The sequence below is a fragment of the Sceloporus undulatus genome, chromosome 7 (genome assembly GCF_019175285.1).
Source record: "Sceloporus undulatus isolate JIND9_A2432 ecotype Alabama chromosome 7, SceUnd_v1.1, whole genome shotgun sequence".
Classification (NCBI taxonomy): Eukaryota; Metazoa; Chordata; class Lepidosauria; order Squamata; family Phrynosomatidae; genus Sceloporus; species Sceloporus undulatus.
The window spans coordinates 19,641,040-19,668,523 of NC_056528.1; the positions used below are offsets into that span (position 1 = coordinate 19,641,040).

General features: G+C 44.5%; 2 protein-coding genes across 7 annotated transcripts in view; both read left to right on the forward strand.

The window, feature by feature from the left end:
• NOTCH1 (notch receptor 1) overlaps positions 1–9,998 on the forward strand; it is a 93,435-nt gene extending 83,437 nt beyond the window's left edge. The window contains exons 29-34 of the mRNA XM_042478719.1: positions 1,416–1,506; positions 1,658–1,823; positions 2,917–3,212; positions 3,708–3,855; positions 3,959–4,056; positions 5,458–9,998. Of these exons, the coding sequence (XP_042334653.1) occupies positions 1,416–1,506; positions 1,658–1,823; positions 2,917–3,212; positions 3,708–3,855; positions 3,959–4,056; positions 5,458–6,918 (2,260 nt within the window). The 3' untranslated portion in view covers positions 6,919–9,998. The remainder of the gene's footprint in view (positions 1–1,415; positions 1,507–1,657; positions 1,824–2,916; positions 3,213–3,707; positions 3,856–3,958; positions 4,057–5,457) is intronic.
• Positions 9,999–11,268: 1,270 nt separating this feature from the next.
• Positions 11,269–27,484, forward strand: part of SEC16A (SEC16 homolog A, endoplasmic reticulum export factor) — a 37,931-nt gene continuing 21,715 nt past the window's right edge. For 5 of the 6 annotated variants that reach the window (XM_042478199.1, XM_042478203.1, XM_042478204.1 and 2 more), the window contains exons 1-10: positions 11,269–11,377; positions 14,879–18,642; positions 19,789–19,931; positions 20,479–20,561; positions 23,419–23,554; positions 24,675–24,873; positions 25,003–25,180; positions 25,749–25,891; positions 26,295–26,356; positions 27,340–27,478. In XM_042478199.1, the coding sequence (XP_042334133.1) occupies positions 14,950–18,642; positions 19,789–19,931; positions 20,479–20,561; positions 23,419–23,554; positions 24,675–24,873; positions 25,003–25,180; positions 25,749–25,891; positions 26,295–26,356; positions 27,340–27,478 (4,776 nt within the window). In that variant the 5' untranslated portion in view covers positions 11,269–11,377; positions 14,879–14,949. The remainder of the gene's footprint in view (positions 11,378–14,878; positions 18,643–19,788; positions 19,932–20,478; positions 20,562–23,418; positions 23,555–24,674; positions 24,874–25,002; positions 25,181–25,748; positions 25,892–26,294; positions 26,357–27,339; positions 27,479–27,484) is intronic. The other variant, XM_042478200.1, reaches the window with a different exon arrangement.

Here is a 27,484-nt window from a genome sequence, read left to right on the forward strand (position 1 = left end):
GAGCCCATTTAAAACTGAAAATAAAAACCTTCAATTACCTGAGATTACTTTGCACATCTCACCTGTGGTGTATTGTTGTTGCATTGGGTGGAAAACACAGCCACAAGTAAGCTTGTTGCAAGCTTTCGAAGCTCCGTGGGCTTCTTTGAAAACTCGCAACAAGTATATTGTGCATTTCGGTTGGCCAATAAAGGTATCACTGATGGATTTTTGTTTGCATTTGTTAAATGGCCAACACAGCTATGCCTGAAGAGGAAATGATTTAGTAATCTTCTCAATTAGTTAGTTTTCTACCTGCCTTTTTGGACTAGTAGGGCACAGTCCCAAGGCCTGGGGAGTTCACAAGACATGTAGCCTGGTTACATCACATAAAAAGCACACAGAAGACAGTTGTAGTTGGTTTTTTGTAAAAAAAAAAAACTTTTATGGCATGAGTTTTATGAGCCACATGGATTAAAGGGGGAAATTGGCTTTGGGTTTTTGAAGGGATATTCTGTGACTCATTTCACAGACCTACTACTCTTTATGGATAGATTGGGAGCTGGTGCATCTCCAGGCTGGACCTGAACTTAGAGAATGTCCAGATAGGAGCCAGCAGAGAATGAGTGGTTCAGAGAAGCAAATGTCTGCCAATTCCCATCTGGAACCCACTTTTAATGTATATCTCCCCCTCTTCCCTCCGGACACTCCTTTCTCGCTATAGGAAGACCTAATGTAAAGCAGGGCTCTTGTGCTTTTAGTTGCTGTTTTGCAAGGAGATTCTGGAAAATGCCACTTTTTTCTCTCTCCCACCGCACCCTTTGCAGGAGAGGTTGTATCTAACTGAATTCCTTCTTGCACAAAGGTGTTAAAAATACAGGACCACCCTGTACATCTCACCCTTCTCTTGCATTCCTTCAAAGCTCTGGAGGAAGGTACATTTAGTCTGAAGTACATCTGACACATTGAGTACTTGTGGTGCAGAAAATGTCTGGGTTAACTTGAGTTTGCCTTAGATTTTACTTCATTCTGTCCCTATATCATAAGGCTGGACCGTTAAGATCAAAACAGAACTCAGTATCCCCCCCCCCCCCCGTAAGTTCATAATATTGCTTGAGAGTATCCAAGCAATGTTTCATGTGCATTTCTTTCTCTCTTGCCTACAAGCAAGGCACTGTAGGTTTTAAAAGAAACTACTACATGCTTTTTCCAAATAATTCTGACAGGACATCTTGAGGAAGGTGTCCAGATACCTTGCGTTCACTGAGAGATATGACAGTGACAAGGACACTTTTAAAATCCTAAATGTGTTTCATGTAGCTTTGAGTGGGGTGATAAAATTTACAGTTTGTTGATCACTTCTAGCAGCAGATCTAATGGCTGTTCCTCTTTCTTCTTTTTATCCCTACCCCTGAAAACCTCCTCCTACCATAAAGACCCTTGAAGAATGCTTCTAATGGCACCCTGATGGATGACAACCAGAATGAATGGGGAGATGAAGAGACGCTAGACACCAAGAAGTTCAGGGTAAGCCTATAGGAAAGGCTTGTCCCACCTGTTCAGGGTGTTGTTCCAAGTGGGTGCGGGAGGAAAGAGTGCAGCTTGGACTGATGAAGTGAGTTGTCAGGTGAAGGTAGATATCTTGCAGTGTTCTGGATGGCTCCTTGCGCTTTTCCAGGTGGAAGAGCAGGCCATGCTGCCAGACATGGATGATCAGACTGACCACAGGCAGTGGACACAGCAGCACCTGGATGCAGCTGACCTACGGATTTCTTCCATGGCACCAACCCCTCCCCAAGGTGAAATCGATGCTGACTGTATGGATGTCAACGTCCGAGGACCAGGTAAGAGGCAAACCATCTAATCAACCTTTTTCTCCTTTTGTTTTTCTGTGGTTGTGGGGAGAAAGCTAGGAGGTGGAGGTGGTATAATAGCATCAAGGGTCCAAATCATTGTATTTCCCATCACTGTGTATAGATGTGAGAGCTGGACAGTGAAGAAAACCATTAGAAAGAAAATCAACTCATTTGAAATGTGGTGCTGGAGAAGAGTTCTAAAGATACCACAGACAGCCAAAAAGGAAAAGAAATGGGTCATAGAACAGATCAAACCTGGAAGCCAGGCTGGCTAAACTGAGGCTGTCGTACTTTGGACACATCATGAGAAAAAATTAATCTTTAGAAAAACAATTATGCCAGGAACGGTGGAAGGCAATAGAAAAAACGGAAGGCCACATATTAAATGGATAGATTCAATCTAGGAATCCATGGCCCTGAGCCTATAGGCCTGAGCAGAAAAGCTGAAGACAGGGAGGCTTGGAAATAGGTAAATGCAGAAGAAAATGACCAGAACTTTCTCACCTTTTATCAACTACATACAGCTTGTAATGAAGCTGGTATGATCATATCTCTGCACTGCAGAGCTGGTGACACACTGAGAGAAGAACGCCTCGTCAACGCCTTCCTAGGCTCCATCTGCACTGCATAAATGATGCAATTTGGTAACTGCCATAGTGCTATGAAATCCTGGGATTTGTAGTTGTAGTTTCTTGCACCAGAGTTCTGTGACAGAGAAGGCTAAATATCTCACAAGACTATCAGCCTCTGAATTCTATAGAATTGAGCCATGGCAGTTAAAGCAGTGTCAAGCTGCATTAATTCTGCGGTGCAGATGCATCCCTAATCAGTTACCATGTAGGTCATCTTCTTACCTGACTGGTTCATATTTGCACTACAGTTGTGACTGGATGGTGGCTTGTCAAAGCCTTCTGTATATCAAAGAGCAACTGTTGTTACCGAGAAAGCAGGGAAGGAAAAGGATTAGCAGCATCAGACTCCACATAGCTTCAATATCTTATAAACACATTCAGGCGCATAACAGGAGGGATGCGTTTCTACCTGGCAGAGCAGTCGATGAGCTTCCCTTGTGTCTTTGTAGATGGATTCACTCCACTGATGATCGCTTCATGCAGTGGAGGAGGGCTGGAGACTGGCAACAGTGAAGAGGAGGAAGATGCTCCCGCAGTCATCTCAGATTTCATCTACCAAGGAGCCAACTTGCACAATCAGACCGACCGCACAGGAGAGACAGCACTCCACTTGGCTGCCCGCTATTCCCGCTCAGATGCTGCCAAGAGGTTACTGGAAGCCAGTGCTGATGCCAACATCCAGGACCACATGGGGAAGACTCCACTCCATGCTGCTGTATCAGCAGATGCTCAGGGTGTCTTTCAGGTAAGGACAGTTCATTTTGGCCTCACATCACGGTGCTGCTGGCTAGCTCTCCTTCTTAGCTTATCCTGCAGAAGCATGAGTAAGCCTGCTGCTCAAACGTCTGCCGTTCCATTCCATTCCATCTTTTATTGATACTTTGATTTTTAACTACTGTATATGCACGGCTATAAGTCGACCTCATGTATAACTCAAGGGCAGGTTATGGATTTTGATATGAGTTATGAGTAAAACTTAGGAACATGGAACAAAGAATCTAAAGGATGAAAGAAAGGAAAGCAGTGTCAAAGAATGTACAAAATTCCAGCAGGCATAACCGTTTGTGCTCACCAAAAGACCTGCATGATTTAGAAAGTTGCCTGCCTACCAGTGGAAGGAGAATAGAGAGGAAATCCACCCAACCTTCCCTTTTAAGGAACTTCAGAAGCAGAAATATTCAAGTCTTTTCACTTGGAGTGACTAAGAGACCCCTATTCCTTCTCTTTTTGTATTGGACAGATCCTGATCAGGAACAGAGCCACTGATCTCGATGCCCGCATGCATGACGGGACGACGCCTCTCATCCTTGCTGCCCGTTTGGCTGTGGAAGGCATGCTGGAAGATCTCATAAGTTGCCATGCAGATGTCAACGCAGTCGATGACTTAGGTACCAACACAACTAAAGCATTCTGGGAAAGTGGGCATAAATGCTGATAAATGGGTAGGTGAGGGCCACCTTCTGTGTTAACACTTGCCTCTTTTGTCCCCAGGAAAATCAGCACTCCACTGGGCTGCTGCTGTGAATAATGTAGAGGCAGCTATAGTGTTACTGAAGAATGGGGCAAATAAAGACATGCAAAACAACAAGGTAAGATGAGCTAACAGTTTGCCTCATAAGGGGCCTGTATTCTGCTGGAGATGGGCAGGATATGTGGCTTATTTAAGACATCTCCAATACTTGGCAGGTTCCATACAGTCATGCAAATGCTATTGATCCAGCATACTTAAATAGGCCTTCTTGAGCCATGTATCCCCCCACCATCTAGTCACAGACATCTTTCCCAGAGCTTGGGAAAGTTCCTTTTTTGGACTGGGAGGGGTTTGCCACAAGACTGCCAGCATCATTTATGTGGCTAAGGGTCAGCAATGAGGGAGAACTGCAGTTACTTGTAAATAAGATGGAATTGAAGAATGACTTTTAAAATAGATTTATTAAAAGACTAATAATAGTAAAGTCTAGTCCAGCAGGCATTCTGCTATCCTGCATTCTTTCACCTGTGGAAAGAATTCTGCCAATTGATCTTTTTCATACCTTTCTAATTCTGCAAGCCAGAGTTAGGTAGTAACAACTTATATGTAATGTAGTTACCTGTAATTCTATATTTTTTGTCTTTTGTTAACATGGGTGTAAGAAAGCCATGTTTCAAAAATAACATAATTAATAGACATAATTAAACAATATTAAACATAATTAACGTTGCCAGTTTTTCAAAACAGCAGTTAGGGACAGTCAGGGGTCATAAGATGCAGCGTTGACAGCCAGACAGTAGAGTTTGTGTTCTAATTGATTTCGGTCAGCCATATGTTTCTCTGTAAATTTAACATTTAAAAATTGCATGATGCACACATTTCTGTCTTTATGAAGGGCCCACATCCCTCCACATCCATACAGGATCTTCTGGAATCTTGTTCAGTAAAAGGAACAGCATTCAACCTCTCAAATAAGGGACATCCCTTATAATAAGGGACACTTTTCACTTGCAATCAGAAACAAACACTTAGAACCTCAAATAAGGGACCTCCTTTAACATAAGGGGGACTTGCAAGCCCTATCAGGGACAAACTTGCTGGCTCTCAAATAGAGGATATCACATATTAATAAGGGACACCTAGCAACCCTAAATTGAATCAAAGTTCAATGTAACATTTTACAGTCTAATATCCATGTAAAAGAGTCACATTTCAGAAATAATACAATGATTGGATCAAAGTTGAGCATAATGTGCAATGTTTTTTTCCTAATGGATTTCAAAGGTGTTTTAAGAGATTTCAGAGGAATTTATCAAATGTTATTAAAGGTAACAAGTAACTCTAAGAGCAATACCGTGACCGTTGCTCCCTACTGTTATGAACAATGGGAACAAATTGCATTTAGCAATTCAACTTTACAAGCACTGCCCCCATTGGGGTGCAATTCAGCTGCATAGTCCGGCTGTTGTAATGAAAGAGCTAAGCCACTTTTTTCTTTCTCCTCCTGATGTGGTTTTAGGAAGAGACTCCTTTATTCCTGGCCGCCAGGGAAGGGAGCTACGAGACAGCCAAGGTCCTCCTGGACAACTTTGCCAACCGGGACATCACCGACCACATGGACCGCCTACCCCGCGACATTGCCCAGGAGCGCATGCACCACGACATTGTGCGCCTCCTGGATGAGTACAACCTGGTGCGGAGCCCGCCCTTGCACAATGGGCTGGGGGCTCCTACCCTCTCGCCTCCCCTCTGCTCCCCCAGCAGTTACATCGGCAGCCTGAAGCCCGCCCTTCAGAACAAGAAAGCCAGGAAGCCAAGCACCAAGGGGATGAACTGCAATGGGAAGGAGTCCAAGGACATCAAAGCCCGCCGAAAGAAATCTCAAGAAGGCAAAGGGTGCCTGCTGGACAGCTCCAGTGTCCTCTCGCCAGTCGACTCCCTGGAGTCGCCACATGGGTACCTGTCAGATGTTGCCTCCCCTCCCTTGATGACCTCTCCCTTCCAGCCATCTCCCTCAATGCCTCTCAACCACCTGCCTGGCATGCCTGATGCCCATCTGAGCATGAACCACCTCAACTTGGTTGGCAAGCAAGATCTGGCCATGGTGGCCAACCGGATGCAGCCGTTTGACCCGGTGCCTCCACGCCTCACCCATTTGCCTGTCTCCAGCCCTAACACCGTCATGGCTGCTGGCGGCGCCCCATTGAGTTTCACTGTGAGCAGTGCCCCGGGCCTGAACGGACAATGCGACTGGCTGACCAGGCTGCAGAATGGCATGGTGCAAAACCAGTATAATCCTCTGAGGAGCAACGGCTTACAGCCTGGCGTTCACCCCCAGAGCCAAGCCCCGCTGCAGCATGGCCTGCTGACCTCTTTGCACAACGGCTTGCCCACCACCACCTTGTCTCAGATGATGAGCTACCAGGCCCTCTCGAATGGCCGCCTGTCAGCTAACTCCCAGCCCCACCTTCTACAGGCTCAGCAGCTGCAGCAGATGCAGCAGCAACAGCAGCAGCAGCAGCAGCAAAGCATGCAGCAACAGCAACAACAGCAGCAACAGCCTGCCCTCAATAGCAGCACAAACCCAGTGCCCCAAGTTGCTCCAAACTTATTCGGGAATGAGTTGGCCCAGCCCGACCTGCAGCAAGTGAGCAACGGCGCTTTGTCAGCCCACGCCATCTTGTCTCAAGATACCCAAGTCCTGACCACCTCCCTGCCATCTTCCCTCACCCAGCCCATGACGACCACCCAGTTCCTCACCCCACCTTCTCAGCACAGCTATTCCTCCCCCTTGGACCATACTCCCAGCCACCAGCAGCAGGTAACTGACCATCCCTTCTTAACACCTTCCCCGGAGTCACCAGACCAGTGGTCAAGCTCCTCTCCTCATTCCAACCTCTCAGATTGGTCAGAAGGCATCTCCAGTCCTCCGACAAGCATGCAGTCGCAAATGGGACACATCCCAGAAGCCTTCAAGTAAAGGAGGAATCATCTCAAACAAGACCTTCCGATGACCGGAGTCTTGGAAGGCTTTCTCTAGCAGAGAGAAACTGTGGCGGGACTGGAGTAATCTTTTGTTTTTTAAAGAAAGAAATTATTTTTACATAAGTGGAAAATACAATGTTTGCTTTTTCTTTCTTTCTTTCTTTCTTTTTTCCCCCTAGTATTTATTTATGTACTTTTTTTAATTTTACATAAAAAACACTGCCTTTTTTTGTTTTGTTTTGTTTTTAATTTATACGTTCTGTTCTGAATTTGGTGGGATGCGTTTGCTGTGGTCCAAGATATTTTAAAGTCTATATAAATGGGGTTTGATTGTTTGGTTTCTTCTTTTTAAAGGAAATCTCTTTCTCTTTTTTTTTTAAAGAAAAAAAACTTTTATATTATGATGTTATTATGTAGAGAGGTTTTCTTCTGTAAAGCTATAAGCAAAGATCCATGATTATAAAAAATGGCATTTATTTATTGAACAGGAACTTTTTTCTTCCTGTTCGTTTCTTGTTTTTAAAAAGGAAAGTCTGGAAAGTTGGGGAGGGGGTCTTCAAATTGTTGCGTGTTTTACCTGTTTGGGGAAAAAATATGATAATTTAAATATGATTTGGATTTTTTTTTTTTGTTTAAAAAAGTGCTTTAAAATATTTACTTGGATGATGATGGGCAGAATAGGGGACCATTTTAGCGTTCCAGCCATGAATCTTTGTTTAAAAGTTTCAGTATTACATAGTTTTTACACCTTATTATTAGGGTTTTGTTTTTGTTTTTGCATGCTAGCCAGTCTAGTTCTTTTATTTATTGTGAAATGCTGCCTATGATCAAAAAATCAGGATCATGGTTCTAAGCTGCAAAGGAAATCCAGATGCTTCCTCACCTTCCTCCAGCCCACTGCCAAGACTTAACGCCCAGCCTATTGCAAATGCACAACGTCACAAGGAAGGCCTACAAAGGTTTTGGGGGTAGAAGGAAAAAAACTTGGCTTCATCTTCATGGTTTTGGGTTCATTTAGTTTCAAGCTCTTGCAATAATTGCAATGATTTTAAAATACCCAGGGTCTTAGTTATGGCTTTAAAGATTTCCATCCTTTGGTGTGAGGATGAGCAAAAATGACTTCCTTAAGATACAGAGGTCTGTGTATGGATACAAAGATTACCTTACAGTATGCAAATACCCCTTGCATGTTTTCTCTCTCACACATACACACACACATATTTGGCATCCCATTGGAGTCATGTGTCCATACTGGAGGGCATATTTTGCCCTTGGTTGGCAGAAGGGGGTTCTTAGTAGCCAGTACTTCCCTTTGTTCCCTGCGGGAACCGAAGCCAACCATTCACTTCAGTGGGAGAGTGTGACAGAGGATTGTCCTCTGAGATAATATGGTGCAGCTTCGGTTGTTGTCATTGCTGCGTGCCCTCAAGTAGTTTCTGACTTATGGCAATTCGAAGGTGCCATGTTTTAATTGGCACCCATCATGGGGTTTTCTTGGCAAGGTTTGCTTAGAAGGCTTTTTGCCAGCGCCTTCCTCTGAGGCTAAGAAAGTGTGACTTGCCCAATGTTTCCATGGTTGAGTGGGGATTTGAACCCTGATCTCCACAGGGCTTGGTTGGCTCAAGAGATGTAGGGGCTGTAATCCAATGCATCAACTAGGGATGAGTTGATGTCCAAGAATGGGGATGCTGGGAAGTAGAGAGAAAGAGGAAGGGTGCAAATCTGTGCATTTTACTACAGAGATGTGCAATTTCTGTTTACATGGCAGTAGTTCCAACCCTTCTTTCCGCTTGCCACACATGCCCTTCTTCCAAAGACCAGGATGTTGCTCTTAAAGCCAAGGATTACAACTGTCTCCTTTTTCTCCCCCTTCCTTGAGTCTCTGCAAAGAGCTTCAGACTGGAGGAGGTGATGGGAACTGGTTGCCTTGAATGCCTTAACTGGCTGCAAAGAACAACTGAGTCTCCCAAATGTCTCTTGTCAGAGATGGAGAAGGAGCCGGCCGGCGGTGGTATGGTTGGAAGGAACCATCTTGGATGTAGCTTGGATGTGAACAAGCAAAAGTTCACCCTGAGCTGCTAATCTGGCTTGCATCCCAAATGCACACACGATTGGGACGCAGTAAGGACTCTCTGGATCCTAGTCAGGAGATGCAACCAGTTGTCTTCCCCCTTTAAAAAAAAGAAATCAATGTTCATTTTCAGGAAAGGCACATCATGTTCATTATGGATGTCGGCTCGCGGAAAGGCAGGCAGGGGAAGCGGGAATGGACGTTTTGTAAAATAAATATATATAGTATAAGCCTATGGCAAAGCTAATGTTCTGTACATAACGATAAAAGTGTGGATTTTGTTTAAAAAATCTAAATGGTAAAAGACAGAAAGCGAACATTGCGCTGGTCGGTGGCAGAAGCGTCGGCCAAGTGTTGCTGAAGAGAGGAAAGCAGGATCCCAAAAGGTGTGACACAATGAAATGAAATGGAAGAGAGCTCTATGAAAAGGGGCTGCCATTTCCCTTATGAATTGGTTCACTTCACTGGCATTTAGCTTGCTAGTACAGCTGTAGTAAGATGCATGTTTCCTTTGGAGTAAGCCCCGTTTGGGGTTTGCAGGTGTGCTAACTTCTGAGTAAACCTGGACAATATCATAAGTAAGAATGATTCCTGCAAAGTACAGAATTGAAGGGAGGCAGCTAAGCAAAGCATGACAGCATCCTGTATCTTTGTCACACTCAGATTATGTACTGTGTGTATCTTGTGAGAATACCTTAACACCTTTTGCAAGGGGGTCTTTTGTTTCTTGTTGCACCTCTTGGGAAACAGCAATCTTGGGGCATCCCTAAAAAACGCAAGCGGATTTTGGACACCTTCCGGTGTTAAAACCTTTTATGTTTTATAAACTAGAATGTAGTTTATATGCAGGGGACTATGGGAGATTTTTGTAAACAACAACAACAACAACCTTCTCTAATAAGTTCAAGCAAAATCGTAGTTTGGGGGGAAATATGATGTATTTTGTTTGGTTTTTTGTTTAACTGATTTGCAATAAAACGTGCCTCTGGGCCTCTAGAATTTTACTGAACGTTGAACGTGGTCTTCCTTCCTTCCTTCCTTCCTTCCTTCCTTCCTTCCTTCCTTCCTTCCTTTTCTTGTGTCTTATTGGAGGATTGAGGGGATCTTTAATAAAACTTATATCGTCGTTATACACAACGCAACAACAAACATGATTACACACACAGACACACACACACACACATATATACATGACTAAAAACTACCATGCAAGAACTACAAAACAACAATCCTAACACTCTGACTTTCTTCGCTGCAAACCGATGGTTATATTATCCCCCTATTACTGGACTGATTTTCAATGCACAACATACAAGGCTTCTGTGGTATATATAACCAAACTCGGGTTTGTTTTACACAACCCAGGACTGACAACTGAGCCCGGTAACAACGCATCTAAGGAATAAAGGCCATTCTCTAGTCTTTTTAGGGTTCTGTCAAGGTTTTCATGCCCTATGAGGAAGGACTTAGGTTGCTGGGGATGTTTAGATGTGAAGGGGTGACATGATAGCCCTATTTAAATACTTGAAGGGATGTCATATTGAGGAGGGAGCAAGCTTGTTTTCTGCTGCCCCAGAGAACAGGACACAAAGCAATGGATGCAAGCTCCAGGAAAAGAGATTCCAGCTCAACATTAGGGCTGTTCTACAGTGGAACACACTCCCTCAATGGAGAATGATGGGGTCTCCTTCCCTGCAGGTCTTTAAGCAGAGGCTGGATGGTCATCTGTCAGGGATGCTGTGATTGAGAGTTCCTGCATGGCAGAAGGGGGTGGGACTCAAAGGGCCCGCCTTGGGGTCTCTTCCAACTCTAGGATTCTATAATTCCTAAGTCTACCTTCTAAGGCTTTCGCTTTACACGCTGCGCGGTGACGTCACACTTTCCACTTCTCGCGCGCGTCTAAGATTTCCTAACTCTACGTTCAAAAATCTCCCCTCTTCGCTCTTTAAAGAGCTGCGTGGTGACGTCACAGTTGCGACTCCCAGTGTGCCTCTAACATTTCCTAAGTCTATGTCCAAAAGCCTTTCCCGTTTCGCTCTGAAGGGACCTGCGTGGTGACGTCACGCCTACGACTCCCCGTGTGCCTCTAACATTTTCCTAACTCTATGTCCAAACGCCTTCTGCGAGTTGCGCGGTGACGTCACACGTTCGGCCTGACTCCCATTCCTCTCAAGTCTTTTAGAGAGTGTCCTTTCGCCTGTCACCAGCTGCGTGCGTGCGTGATGGCGTCACGCGCACGGGGACGGACGTGACACGTCGGCTCTGGAGCCGGATGTTCCAAGATGGCGGCGGAGGCTGCTGCTGCTGTGTCTCCGGTGCTCTTTGCGACCGGAGGAAGCGTCGCAGGCGGTTGCCGGAGCTGAGGAGAGAAAGTGCGAAGAAGGTGGGCTCCGGGGGCGGAGAGGAGGACCGGGCGGGGTGGCACTGAAGGGGAGCCGGGGACGGCTAGGCCTCGCCTGGAAGAGGAAGGGAAGCGAAGGGGAGAAGTGGGAAGAGAGCCTCCAGAGTCAGGAGCAGTCTATCTCTGTGGGGGGCACTCCTGGGCCAAGAGGATGGGAAGAGAGCCTCCATAGCCAGGCACAGTCTACCTCGAGGTCAAGAGTTGACCAGTTATAAAACGCACCGAATTCAAATACGGAGTACTGCACTTAGGGCAGAAAAAGCGGGATGCATAGAGATAGCATGGGGGGGGGGATCTGTCTCAAGGAGACTTCTCCATGTGAAAGGGATCTGGGAGTCCAATAGACCACAAGCTGAACATAAGTCAGCGCTGTGATGCAGCAGCTAAAAAGGCCAATGCGATCCTAGGCTGCATCAATAGAAGTCTAGTGTCTAGATCAAGGGAAGTCATAGTGCCACTCTATTCTGCTCTGGTCAGGCCCCACCTGGAATAATCCTGTGTCCAGTTCTGGGAAACACAATTCAAAAAGGACATTGAGAAACTGGAGCCATGTGTCCAAAGGAGGGCAACTAAAATGGTGAAGGATCTGGAAGCCATGCCCTATGAGGAAGGAGTCAGGGAGCTGGGGATGTTTAGCCTGGAGAAAAGAAGGTTAAGAGGTGATATGAGAGCCCTGTTTAAATATTTGAAGGGATGTCATATTGAGGAGGGAGCAAGCTTGTTTTCTGTTGTTCTAGAGAACAGGACACAAAAAGAGGTTCCAGCTCAACATTAGGAGGAACTCCCTGACAGTCAGGGCTGTCTGACAGTGGAACACACTCCTTCCTCAGACCAAAGCAGAATACAGTGGCAATGTAGCTCCAGCCAATGCAATCCCATGATTGGTAGTTTTACGAGGCCTTTTTGCCTTCTCTGCCAAAGAGTGCTTGTGTCTCAAAAACCTACAAATGCCAGGACCCTGTAAGATGAAGCCATGGGGTTTTACACAGGAGTGGCTCTAAGATATATTTGCACAGAATATAAAATAGCAAAACACAGTTAGGGTGGAACATCAGCATTAGGAGACATGGCCAGGAACATGGATATTATGCAGCTTCTCTTGGCGTTAGGCTTCTTATGTCGATATTGTTCAGTTCAGAAGATTTGGGGGGGAGTTGATGTTGGAGCTGATGATTAAAAAATAGTTCTCAAGGCGGCTAATGAACATTAAAAACAAACTAAAATAGTCCACAACAAGTTGCACAATGAAACCATTGAGTTTATTACTTACATCTTTCTCAGGGCATTGGAACTTAGGAGTTTCATAGCTATCTAGCCAAGCTGGAAAGCACCAATCCAGTCCAATACTGGTATCAGCAACTGATAACAACAGCCTTGCTTTTGTAAAGAGCTTTAGCACAGTTAGCCTGAGGTGGCTCCCATAAGTCCTGCCTTCTCTTACTTGTTCCAACACTTCCTTCCCTTCGCTGCCTTCACTTCCTTCACTGCCTTATTCAAAGTCAGGCAAAGGAGTTGGTCAGCGTAATGGTATCCTCTGAATCGAACTGCTGTGGCTTTTCTCACTTTGAATTATAACCACGTGGGCTCACTATGTGTGTCATGTTTTAATATCGTTTTACTGAACCATGCGCTTGAACTACTACTGTGTAAATAATACAAACCGTTCATTTCAAGCAGTCATTCTTTGAAAGGGATGCAAATGGTTGCTTTTCAAGTCTTGTTCGCTTTGAAATACAGTTGGAAGGGTGTTGAAACGTGTAAAGAAACGAGAATCTTAACATCAAAGCCCGCCTAGTTGCGTTACCTGAAAGAAGCATAGTACATAAAAGAGTGCTTCTATTTCCCAAACTAGAACTGGGGGAGGTGATGGAGAGCACTTAGTTCAGCTCTGTCTCACTGCATGAGACCAAGAACTAGAGTGTTCCCCACACACAGCTTGATGTATTTCCTTTATGTACTCTTTTCTATAGGCAGCTTTCACTCTTTGAATCATTACAAGTAAAAGCATTTGGCAGAAAGTGACAGATGAAACTAGGCAACAGTTCATACGTCCATTATTTGGGGGTAGAATTTTCCCCTCTGTTATATTCCTCCCCAGAAGCGTTCCTTCTTTTAGAAATACATTCCATAACATCAGTTAGGCTTATAAATAATGAACAAAATACAAGTCATGTTAGACTATTAGAATGGATGCACTGTCGCTCACATCTAAAGCCAATGTTATAATTGACATTTCAGGTGACTTTCTCTAGGACACACACACATATATATATGTATACAGCTCTTCAAGTATGTTAAAATTAGCATTTTTAAAGAATATTTCTCTGTATTTTGATCCCATCCAGAAAATACGCAAGGATAGTTGCATTGGCCATTTAGCAAATTTAAACAAACGCCCACCAGTGATACCTTTGTTGGCCAACTGAAATGCACAATGTACTTGTTGCAGAGCTTCGAAAGCTTGCAACAAGTATATTGTGCTTTTTGTTTGGCTGATAAACGTATCACTTTTTGGTGGATTTTGGTTTGAATTCACCCCATCCAGGTAAACCTTTACATTTTTTTTACAAGAGCAATAGCATACCACAAGCATGGCAAACATATTTGTTTAATCCTAAATCAAGGCAGCAATTTTGTGAATAAAAGTTACAGCATAGAAAGTAACCCTAGGATGGTATATAACTGAGGGAAGAAACAGTGAGTTTGTGACCTATAGAACTTTCTACTGCTGGGGAAATAACAGCCAGTGTTGTCATTTCCAGTAGAGGGTCAACTTTGCCCACTGTGTTTCATTGACCTGGACATCATGTTGCGCAGATAGAGTTCTGAAGGAATGAATGCTGGATGTCCACTTCCTTTTGTAGAGTTAGGCTGTGATAATCCTGTACCTTCTGCTATAATATTGTAGGATCCTGTTCCTTCTGTTGTTCAGGCCAAGATAGTAACTGTGTCTGAAACCATCCTAAGCCTAGAATCTAATCACAGAAATGACCTGGGCTTGCTGCTTCTCAGGCATGGGATACTAGAGTTCCATACAGTAGTTATGATTATCTGATCTACTGTTACTATTATGTGTGTCACCATATGTGGGAGCTAGATGCAACATACAGATCTACATATGAAACTCATGAAAGTATGTTTCTAGCATCTCTATGGAGTGAAGGGGATGTTGTAGCAAACATTTCATGGCTTACAATTTTTTACACTAAGACCAGCCGTTTGCCAAAATGCAGCATTATGGTTTCCATTTCTTCTGCTAGGTAGCTCTCATTCACCTTAAAGGTCTACTCTGACAGGCTGGGAAATCCTCTTAAGCCTGAGGAAGTGGGCGCAGGAGAGGTGGGTGGGCAGGAATCTCAGTTCCACTTGCATTGGATACCAAAGTATGTTGTTTGATCTTGGCTGTAATTCCTGGCAGTGCTTAGCTTGCACTTTTAGTGAACTGAGAAGGGTCTAATCCTGGGTTTGTATTCTTCTTTGCAGTGCAGTTGAAGGCAAGCTGGTCCCACACCATTGGCTGATTATTCTGTAACTGACTTGACCAGAGGTTTGTGATGCAGCCTCCACCACAGACAGTCCCCCCAGGGGCGGGGGCCCCTCCTCCTCTTGGAACACCACGGAACATGTACTGGCGCAATGGTCCCTTTGCTCGGCGGGCAAATGCACCTGTCTCTACAACAGCTGGGCCTGTGCGACCTGTGACAGACCCCTTTGCCTTTGGCATACAGGCACCACAAGGCTCTCCATTAGTCAACACAGCCAAAGGCGACGCACCAGTTATGCAAAGTTTTCCTCCAGTGGCATTTCCTCCCACTCCTGTTACTCATCCGCCCCATCTGCCCGCTGGGGACAATTCTCATGGACTGAACCCATCTTTACCAGCATCCATCTCTCAATCTGGGGCAAATAGCACATTTTCAAATCCAGCAGCCCCTTCATTGTATCCAGGACATGTTACTAACAGTGTAGAAATGAATCCAAATGTTGAACGCAGCACACGCAACCCCATGGGGCCATCAGATTCCATGGGGATTGCTTTAGAAAATTCTGCTTGTGGGCAGCAGGGTCTAGCTTCTGTGCCAGCCAGACCACCCAGTAGTCAAGAGATTAGTAGGAACCCAAGCAACCCTATTTCAGTACCAACATCAGCGTCTTTCTTTCTCCCTGCGCAGCAAACAGTGCCTCAATGGATGCCTGCCCAAGGCACCTTTCAGCCTCAAGGTCCTCCTTACTCACCCTACCCAGAACCACCTCCCCAGAATGCTCTTTATGCTGTTACTCAGTCTTCTGTTGGCATTTCCCAACCAGGTCCCCACATGGATACACATCAAAGTACCCCACAGCAACCTCCTGTCCAAAACACCACCCAGGCACCCTTGATGTTTGGTGATGCTCCCCACAACTCTGCTTGGCAGAATGCAGGAGGAGCCAGCCCCTGGCCAGCTCAGCCTCCACAGGAGCACTTTTATTTGCAACCCCTCGATGCTAGCTACTCCCCACCTGTCCATCCAGCCACTCAGGAAAACAGTCGGCCAGCCCAGCCTCAAGGCACACCCGAAGGGGCAAGTGGGCAACACCCAAACAGTGCAGATTCGGGGACAGTTTCAATGTTTTTCAAAGGTGATGAGGCTGAGAATGAGGAGATCCTTTCATCAGAAAGGAGCGATGAGGCTGGCAAAGCTAGCATTGATGCTTTTCAGCAGACAATGGGACACACGTATTACCAGCCACTTCATTCTGTTCACCAGATCCCAACCCCCCCTTTTCCTGCTGCTCAGCCTAACTTAGTTCTGCCAGCTGAGACCCTACAAAAGGAAGTGGATGTCCAGCATTCCTTTAGAAATTTGTGTGCACAGCATGATGTGCATGTCAGTGAAAACACAGTGGGCAAAGCTGGTCCTGTGGTCACTAGTGGCCATGTTGGCTCACAATATGAAAATGTCGAAAACCAGGAGTGCATTCAAAATCAGGAAGTTTTGCCAAGTGAACCACCCACCCAGAGCTGTTCGTCCCCAGACACAGTGTCTGATCCAAACAGGTATGCCTCACTGGTGGGACCTTTACTTCCAAAGAACACAGTTGTGAGCCATATGGAAGGAGGACCAAATCTGGAAGCCCCCGATTTATTACTTCGTCCTGGACGTCCCGATAGTGTCTCTTCCAACTACAGTAACTTGAGCCACAGGAGCATTTCCAATTCATCTCGGCCACAAGAGCTGGGCACTTTCATCCAGCAAGAAAGTGGGAAACCTGAAGAAGAGACTTCCAGAGGCTTCTTTAAGCAGATTGACTCCTCACCTTTGGTGGGAGGAGAGGCAACCGAACAGAATCCCGGGAAGAATTATTGTGGCAGTCTCTCTCAGGCCCCAACACCAAGTCCCCCCAAACCCACAGGAGTGTTTCAGACGAGCGCCAATAGTTCGTTTGAGCCAGTCAGATCCCATGGATCAAGCATCAAACATGTGGAGGCTGACCAGGCAAAGATGGTAGTGGAGCGGAGAGAGAATCCCCCAAACCAAATGGGTAGCAAAAAAAGCCCAGCCACACCAGTCGCCTCGCCAGGTAATCTTGAGCAGCCTCCCGATAACTTGGAAACTCTCTTCATGCCTCAGTCCCATCCCTTGCCTCTTACTGTGGCTGGCAGTGGGGGAAGTGCATCGCTGCCTGTTGCTGGGTCTCTGACGGAGAACGTGCAGTTGGCTTCTGATAAAAGACCTTCAGCCAGGACTCAGGGAGGCATTAAGAAATGCGAGAGTCCAGCCACGACCCTTTGGGCCCACAATGAGTTGCCCAGTTTCGGGGGCAATGTACTCCTTGCCCCAGCTGCACCTGCAGTGTATGTTCCAGCCAAGCAGACCGTTCAGGTGGTTCAGCCCCCTGAAGAAGGGTTATCTGGACCACTTCAGAGTGAGCCAGCCTCTGTTCTTCTCACACCATCACAGGCTGGAAGCGTTCCTTCCGAAAACCTGGAAAATCCTCCCAAAATAGGAGATGAGGAGGCCCTTCGCTCTCAGGCAAGCTCAGGTTATGCAAGCCTCCTTTCCTCCCCACCTACAGAAGCCCTGCAGAACCAGCCCGTCTTGATTGCCCAGCCTAATCAAAGCTGCAGCTTGGCCCAACCAGTGAATTTCTCTCTTGCAAATCAACTCAACAAGCATGAAAGTAATCATTTGGCAAAAGATACCACGCTTAGCAGTAAGCCTTTATTGGGCATGCAGAATAGCGGAAACTCTTCTGGTGAAAACGTCCTGTTCCCTGGAGTACAACTTGGATTGTCTGGTCACTCCCCAGCTGCCTCTCTGTCCAATAACTTTTCACAGGGTCCTCTGCATGCTTCTGAAACTACCTTGAATAAATCAGCAAATTTGCTAGTGCAGCCTGCTGCTCAGGGGCCCCTCAACCTGTCTCCAGAAAACCAAAAGACCCCTAGTTTGGAAGGAGGGTTCACCCCTGAATTAACTAGCAAGCTTGGGGCTACCAGTGGCCTGTCAGGCACTCCTAACATGATGTTGGCTGGTGTGTCGGCTGGAGGGGCTAATAATCGCAGTAAGGCTAAGAATGGTTCAAACAGCCAGGAGTTTTCTCAAGCACTTGATTTTACCATAGCCAAGACTCTGGAACAAAACAGTATGGATGGATGTACTCAGTTGCTTTCTACCAGCCGAATGTTTGAGCAGCCACCTGACCAGGCTAGTCAGGGGGTGTCTGAGGCTCGGAACCAACAGCATTTCTACCAGCAGGTCACAAGAGACATGCAATCTCAGGTGCCATCAGGCAATGCTACCCCCTTGCAGCAGCAAGCACAGACAGCTCCAGCATCTCAGGCGGCAACCTCTCCACAGTCTCTGGCACCCTTAAATCACCAGCTGCCCCCTGGCAGTAGTTCTGCCCAGGCCCTAAGCCAAAAACATGTCCCAGCAGCCCCCTTGGAAAGGAGTACAGCCCCAACAACAGCAAGCTACAGCCAGGTGACTCCAAATAACAAGCAGACATCATCAGGCCAGCCTTCAAATGCTGCCCCTCTTGGCAGCCTTCCTCCATCATCAACGGTTGGTGCCAGCCAGCTGGCTCATCCCCCTTCTCAGCAAGAACCACAACACCCGCAGCCTCCTCAGACACCTCAGAATGCCTTTGGTGTGCCACCAAACCCTTACTATTACTATGGGCAACCTTATGAATCCTATCCATCCGCATATCATCCACCATATCCTCCCATGGATCCACGGACAGCTCATCTCTACTACCAGGTAAAGTGGAGGAGAACTTGATCTTTTCTTGCCTAGCTATTTTACCCCTCTGTAGCATCAACAGTTGTAACCTGTAGGTTGGGGTGGGAAGGTGGGCTGTTGTTGTGTGCCGTTGTTGTTGTTGTGTACCTTCCAAGTCATTTCAAATGAAATCATGCAATGAAAAGAAGGATGGAGGAGGCAGTGTTTCTGCCCAAGAGCTGAAACCAGTTTCAGAGAAGTCCTTCAAAGGATGCATTCACAGTGGTAGGTGGGACCAAATGAAAAAAGGTAGGACCAAAAATACCAGCTGATTTAGCAGGTTTAGGAGAGGAATTTCAATCTTTTACAGTCGAGGGGGGGGGGGGGGACTATAAAAGCTGGGAAACCACAGAATGACAGAGTTATGGAGGTGGTGGCCTGGCTATTCAGGGAACTTGAGGATGGGTGGATTCAGCTGGAGATCTCCCATTCCTGAGCTAAAATGACCCATCCAACCCTGGTTTGTGATTGAGCAAGGGTAATAAGAGTTTGGAGACATCTTTTCCCTTTTTTCTCTGATTTACTAAAGTATGGATTGTATAAACAGCCCTGTTGCAGAGTTGGCACACAGCGTATTTATGGATCAATGCAGAAGGGAACTTTGTCTTGGGGTGAAGGTTCAGCTTGAGATGCCCTTCGGTGTCTGTTGTTAGCACTTTAGTTCCAGAACTGCGGAAAAAACTGGCCTGAGTTTATGCATGAATTAGCTGGTTAACATTAAAATGTTTTAATTCATCCTCTGCCAGTAGGGCCATACTAGAATCAAAATAGCCTCAGTAAGTGAAGAATTGAATAAACCCTCTAAAAACTAATCAGTGATAAATGGCTAAGCATGCAGTACTGTGTGCATTGTTACTCAAGAGAAAGTTCAATGAAGCCTGCACTCTTTCTTGGGTAATCTTGTCAGTTGACCCATTAGACTTTATAGCCACATCTTTGTAACTGTGAAGGGATATTTTCAGAAACAACCAGTGCAGACATTTGTTGTTGCTTGAAGTGTTAGGGATTTTGTTGAATTAACCATTTGTAAAACACAACTGAGAGAAAAGGCTGTAGTACACTTTGATTGGATGAACCTTAATTCTTGAACTTGGCATTGGAGTAATTGAACCCTCTTGCCTCTAGGAGGATGTATATGGCCGATATGACCCATCATCCTACCAATATGATAGCACCACAGCCTATGGGGATCCCGGGAATTACCGCTACATGGAACCTGAGCGTCCCAGCTCTAGAGCAAGCCATACCTCTGACAGACCTCCATCAAGGTAGTTGTTTTTCAGATACTTCTTCTGGAAGCATTGTGTACTCCTTGTAAAAGGCATTTTTACAACTCCTCTGTGCCATCTGGCATTTTTTGAGGGACAAAGAACTCTGTCAAAAACTCATTGATCCCATCGCATTAGATTTTTGGCCTGATCTACTCTATGTAAGTTCCTGGTTTGTTTGTCTTCCATACTGTTGGCTTCCGTTAGATGCTACCTAAATGTTACCACTAACAGCCATGAGGTGTAGATTTTTTTTTGCTTGTAGAAATGAAACTGGATGTCTCAGGCATCCAAATACCAATAGCAACAATGCTACATTACATGTAACATTTTTCTGGCTGGAGTAACCAAAAGATAAGTGACTCTAGCTTTAGAGAATGAGTAGGTGCTTTTTTGAAAGTCCCTAAACATTAAGAGGAAAACGTGGAACTAGAAATCAACCATTTAAAACAATCAGTAAACAGCTTCTAGTAGTATGACATTGCTCTGTCCCCTTTCCCTATTTCTGCTGGTTTTATCTCTGTTTAAAATGAACCTCCTTTTCCAGGCAAGGCTATCCTGATGATTATTACAACACCAAAGGTGGATGGAGTGATTACTACGCAAATTATTATGGCTATGATTACAGAGGTATGGTCTATCCATCAGTCTTCTTTTCATTGCTAGCAAAACATATTTTTGCAGGAATTGATTAGTCTAATAAATTAAAGTTGCCACAGTAAGTCTCCTTTACCCCTCTTCCCTATGCTACTAGCATTTGAATTAACTCTTGAGAGCCAGTGTAGTGTAGTGGTTTGAGCTTTGGACTATGACTCTGGAGAACAGGTTTCACATTCCTGCTGAGCCATGAAACCCATTGGGTGACTCTGGGCAGGTCACACATTCAGCCTCAGAGGATGGCAATGGCAAACCTCCTCCGAAGAAACTTGCCAAGTAAACCCTGTGATAGGTTCGCATTTGGGCCGCCATTAGTCAGAAATGACTTGGAAGGCACACAACAACAGCAACAAATTATAATATTTGTACACATAGAAGGTTTGAAGAAACAGTGTAGTTCCCAGACATAAGGTTTAGTTGGAGAAGGCCCTGGCAGATGCTGACTGGCATCCAGCTAGTGGCATAAGTCAGCCTTATGCCTATGCATATCTCTTTTTGGTGAAGGTGGGAGTTGGTACCCTCCACTCTTTGCATAGTCCTCCTGGACTAGCAGTGTGCTGCAATGCCACCACAGACTTTCTGTGCTTGGAGAGACTGGTAGGGAATTGGAGAAGCATCTAACTGTGTTCTTGTAGCCAGATGTAAAATGATTATAACATCTGCTGAGACTTTTGGAGCAGACCTCACTGGAGGATATAATAATTTCCCATCACACTGCGGACACATAACCAGACAATTGATTTTCCACTGCTCTAACCATACACGGAATAGCTGAGAGGCAGGCAGTGGCTGAAGCAACGAGGGTAGCTCTGGTGGGCAGTGAATGGCCACTTGTAGCGTAGTTTTGCTTGCAGAACTGCTACACTATGCTATACAGTATTTTGGCCAGTGTCTCTTACCTCTAGTAACTCCATGCTGGCTTAAGTGGTGGTGTCAGCTAACTGTGTTTCTCTTTGGGATCTGCCATGCTTCATTGATTTAGAAAACTTTAGGATTTATAGCTGGAGTTCCGTTGGGGCAGTAACTGTTTTGGAGTACTGTTGTACTTTCTCAGAGGCTTGCATAACTGTGGGCCCTAGAGCAGTGAATACTTTAGTGCTCACATAGCCCTCTCTCTCCCTTTTGACTTGGTGACTGGGGGAACTAAGAGACCGTTGAACCATGGGTAAGGTCAAGATCATTGTGTAATTGATTGTGCAACTGTGGGACCCAGTGTAACTATACTGGTAAACAGTGTGCTGAAAGTGTACAAGATCTTAGCTGGAAAATCTTAAATCAACAAATTTAGAGTGGCAATTGCCGATGCCTAGGGAAAACAATTAAGCCTTAGTATGGCGCATTATTTCCATAGATAAAAATAACAATTATATACGCATGGGAAGACAAATAGACAGGAGTGTTATGAAAATACAAGTGTTATCAGATGATAAAATACAAGATAACACATGCCTGTTTGTCTTGCTGAAATTCTTTTAATGTTATTGTGTTTTGTTTTTTTTAAAGAAAGAAACCTTGAGCTGAAAGGTTGTCTTTGTTTTGAAATTCTTGGATTGCATTCTTAGGCACACTTAGGAGTAAACCTAGTTGGAGTTCTTCAGCACCTTGCTTGTCAGAATAAAAAGGTGGAGTGTGAATGTTCAAATCAAGGCTGTCGGACATAGCACCCAGTATCTATGCATAGGATATGTGTGTGGGGAGATCTGTTTGAGAGACAGAGCTTTTCAGAGAGTGAGGATCATTTCTTGTATTGCAAAATCTATCCTGACCTCATTAGTTTTCAGAAGGGAGAATCTGATGCTACGTTTTAATTGCAGCCAAATTATCTCAAGGTCATACAAATTGCACACAGTACAGTGGTAGGGATGGTGACATTCCTATTACAGTGCATGAACAGAGAGTGGCTGGAATCTTTTGGGGAGATTACACTAGTATAAAACTAGTTACACAGGTCGCTGTCCTTTCACAGAGGTTGCGAAGTGGGTCTCTTGTGCGCCCAGTCATTTTACAAATGCATGTGCAATCCTCATTCATTTTTCTTGGTGGGTAAGGGGCTAATGGACTGTTGTTCCATGGGTACAAGGCGAGGGCTGTTGAGTTGGTATGCCAAAACTTTTACTGCAGCTCCTCTGTGTTTCTACTGCCTTATTCCTTCATGAATGGTAAATGTATATTAATTAGTAGTAACAAATTTACTGTACTAAAATGATAGCACAAGGCATTTCATCACTACTACATGAATCATCAGCCTACTTAGACTAATAGAGCATAAAGTATTTTATTTGATTAAAATTTCCTGAACAAGAAAACTTTCCTGAATTCTTGTAAAAGTAAATAAGCAATCATTCAGTCATTTAAAGGGTTTTAACAGAAACTTGTACCCCAAAACTCAATAATATGTAATATTAAGACTAGCAGAACATAATATACAAGCTGTCCTTTACTTTCATGCTTTGTATAATCACCAAAACCTTTCTATAAATTTATACACTGCTCTGCTATGTGTGGTAAATCTAAGAGATTATTTTTACCATATATCGTGTAAAATTTTACGTTTTTATTTTGAAGTTAAAGTCAGTATGTTTCTACTGACTCCACCCAAAGTTGCCTATAGGTCAGACTCAAACTCCACAGCCCTGTCAAGACTGTGACATGTGTTAAACAATCATTTGTGAATCTGAGAACTCAAAACACAGCTATGCCAGAATATGTTTACATTAAAAATGTATAGGATTCTGTCCTGTGTGTGCTTGTGGGGAAGGTGTGGACTCTTGTTCCCGAAAAAGGCATTCAGAGCTGCTAAGGTGACTTCTTGTCTTGTCATCCTTTTAAGACCCTAGTCGCGGTGACCGCTATCCCTCAGCATATGATGCCCGGTATCGTGATGTTAGGGCCTACGACCAGCGGTATTGGTACGACACAGAACACAATCCCTACCAAAAGAGAGAGCCCTATCCATATGGAAACAGGTTTGTAAACAACTGGGCATTCAATGGGGTTAAAATTGTTTTTGGAAGGTTGGTTTTAGTAATTTCACTCATTTGAAAAGCAAATTCCTATGCAGGACGTAACACTGAGGGGTAGAATCCTTATGGGTTTTTTTAAATACAAATATAAAGTGGTAATATTTTAGTGTCTATGTGCTGAACAGCAGCTTAGCTAAACAACTGGCTTAAGTGTAATGTTTTGTATGTGCCAATCATACCCTTCCACGTGGCAGCTCAAGTTTCCAAGACTGAAAAAGGTCACATGTAATGCTAAACCGTAGTTTAGTGCTGTGTGCTCAAACAGAAAGGGCTGTTGAAAGGGCTTTGATTGTGTCTTCCTGCATAGCATATTGAGCTTGGACTGGATGTCCCTTCAGGTCTCTTCCAACTCTAGGATTCTACATGTGTATCACCTCATGGCAATCCCAGAGGGCTGGATGTGGCCTCAGGGAAGGCTTGAATCCCCCTGCCCTTTTTTGATTTAAAGCAGGCGTAGGCAACCTGCGGCCCGCGGGCCGGATGCGACCCGGCGAAGCCTTGGGACCGGCCCCAGCCCGGTCCTGCCGCCGATTGTGTGCGTGGGCTTTGGCCTCTCGTGCGCAGGGGCAATTGTCTATAGAAGCCTCAGAAACATGCATTTATATTAACATTTTTTAAAAAATCAGCAAATTTTTTCGTGTGTCCTCCACTTTTTAAAAAAAGTGTCTACCATTTGAAAATTTTGTCCTACATTTGTTTATTTATTTATTTATTTTTTAAATAAATAAAATATTTAATTAGTTATTTTTTGGCTTCGGCCCCCCCAGTTGTCTGAGGACAGCAACCCAGCCCCCGGCTCAAAACGGTTGCCTACCCCTGATTTAAAGTTATGTTTGAATGTGACATGGACCTGTTATCTGGGTGGCACACTGTGGTTGACCCATATCTTGTCAGGCTCTTTTATAAACAACTTGAGTTTTTTTGTACTGCCTAAAACTAAAGTATTTGCAAAGCCTGCTTAACTCTTGTAGGATAAATTTGGAGTTTATGTTAATGGAAGGTAATACTGATGGTGGTGATCCTACTTCTTGTGCCTTTTTTTAAAAAAACATCTACCCTATAGTCATGACCGATATGAAGATCACTGGCGATATGACCCTCGCTTCGCTGGTAGCTTCGATGATGATCTGGAGCCTCGAGGAGATCCCTATGGAGATGACTTCGACAGGCGTAGCGTCCACAGTGAGCATTCTGGCCACAGTCTGCATAGTTCTCACAGCATCCACAGCCGCCACAGCAGTTTCAGCTCTCGGTCTCAGCAAGTAAGGATCTCCTTTCTTGCTCTTGAAGGTGGCCAGAAATCATGAGCCCCAATGCTGTGATGTCTATATCTGAACTGGGCCTAACTAGTGAGGCTGATTTTTTTCTTCATTTAATGTAATCCACTCTAGAGCCAGCTTTATCGAAGTAATCATGACTTGACAGCCAATGCCTATGATGCACACCACCAGCCGGCCTCACTCCGTACCCAGTATTCTTGTGATGGATATCCTCAATATATGAACCCACCCACTTTGGCAGATTATAACCACTCAGCCCAGACTGCTTGGCCAACAGCAGAAGAACAAGGTATTGCCTCAAATACTAACAGTGGAGAGGCTAGCAATTGCTACCCAGGAGCTGTAGTTTCTGTTTCCTTGGAGATTTCTCAACCATATGGCTTTACAGGATCTGATTTTCTAGCTTTAATGGTAGAACTCTCATCCTGGCAATGTGTTTTTTTTAACTAGACCTCTCAAAATGTCTCTGGGAATTTGGGAGTATGGAGTTTTGTTTTTATTTAAAGTCACATTTTCATGGAATCTGTGGGGAATTTTCATTTTTCAAGATGGCAAAACGCATCAGAAAGCTTTGAGGGGTGCTAGAACTTGATTTATAAACAATTTCTTGAATTGCAATGTAATTTTTTTGTGTTCACTTACTGGAAAAAAAAGGGGGGGGGGGACAATAATGTAAAACATCCTGGAAGGCAGTTTGGAAATACGGATGAAGGTCTAAGTCCAGTTCAGCAACTGCCTTGTGCATCTGGTGTTTGTAGGACCCAAAGTTAAGGGAGGCAGTCATAAGACAGTTACCTCCCAGTCTTTAATTTTCTGTCTGATTCTAGCCTGGTGCACTTTTTCTTTCCCTATTATAGTCCCTTCGAGGCCTCTGACACCTGAGAAGTTCTCAGTTCCTCATGTATGTGCACGATTTGGTCCTGGAGGCTACCTCATAAAGGCACTACCAAACCTGCCCTCAGAGGGACAACCTGCGTTGGTTGAGATCCACAGCATGGAGGTGAGTGAGAGAAACTAAGGACAATATCACACTACACTTTTAGAGTATTGTGTTCCACTTTAACTGCTATGGTTGCCTCCTGTGGAATTCTGGGGTTTGTAGTTTCCTATATGGCACGGGTTTGACCAGTTGTATGATTCTATGACTCCTCTGGCTGATAATTCTAAATGCCAATGTAGCGTGAAATTATTCTAAGGCATTCAGCATCTTTCTCCTCCAGGCACAAAATGTGTGTCATACCATTGCAAGTCAAAGACATGGAAGTTAAGGCTAGTGTCCTTGCCATTTAAGCACAGAATTACTCAAAACATACCTGTAAGGCAGCGACTCTTAAGCACAGTAGTTGGGAAATAATAGCTTTTGCAGTTCAAGGATGAAATTCTCCTCTTGTCTTCCCTCACAGATGATAATGCACTATTCCTTGGAGCAGGAGGAAATGAGAGTGTTTCCTGGCCCTCTCACCAAGTAGGTTTGCTGGATGGAACAACTCACATTTTATCACACTGGTGTCTCTTAATCTGTATCTACTATGCATTATCTTCTCCAAGCCAATGTAGGCATGGTAAATTGTCAGTGCTAAAGAAATTAAGAGTATTATCACTATTACTGGTGGGTCAAATTGATTTTGTCCTTGATCATGGAGGACTATCATTTACTTGGTTTTATTGCTGTTTTCCACTGTCAGTCGTATAAGTGCACTGTTGTGAACAACTGAGACATTAAATAATAACAATAAAAGATTAAATCTGGAGGTGAAGAAGAGAGAGAAACAGTTTTCAAAGGATTCAAAGTGGTCACTGTGTTAATCTCCTTTAGTGTAAAAAGATATTTAAAAAATATAATGGATACAATGGGCCCTTGGTATCGGCTGGGGTTTGGTTCCAGGACCCTCTGTGAATACCAAAACCCATGGATGCTCAAGTTCCATTAAATACAGTGGCATGGTAAAATGGTGTTTCTTATATAAAATGGCAAAATCAAGGTTTGCTTTTTGGAATTTATATATTTTAAAAATATTTTCAAGTGTATGCTTGAATCCCTGGATAAAGAATATGTGGAAACGGAGAACTGATTGCAATAGCTTTAATACTGACCGAGAAGAAGAGATTTCTAGCTTAAGCATTTGTAGACCTGGTCTGCTTTATCAGAGGCATGGAGTGGAGCCTCTGTGGATAGTTCTCAGTAGCTTTTATCAGCATGGCCCATAGTTAAGGCTGAGTTAAAATCCAAACTGTTAGGACAACCACAAGTTAAGACCCATTGCCTAAGCGGCAAACACTTATTTGGTTCTTAGTGTCTGTGCTTAGCTTGTTGCAACTAGACATGACCCCATCATCATTTTCCTGCTTGCATTTCTGATGCCAACAGTTGGGCAACAGCTTTCAGAGCCATTGAGAATTCATACTCCAGTTCTCCCCCTCAAGTACTTCTTTCTTTTCTTCTTCCAGAGACGACACTCACAAAGTGGATGTTATTAATTTTGCCCAGAACAAAGCCACTCGATGCTCTCAAGATGATGCTCTGCTTGACAAGGAGTCTGCCCGCCTGCTCTGGGACTTCGTTGTTCTCTTGTGCAGACAGAATGGGGTATGC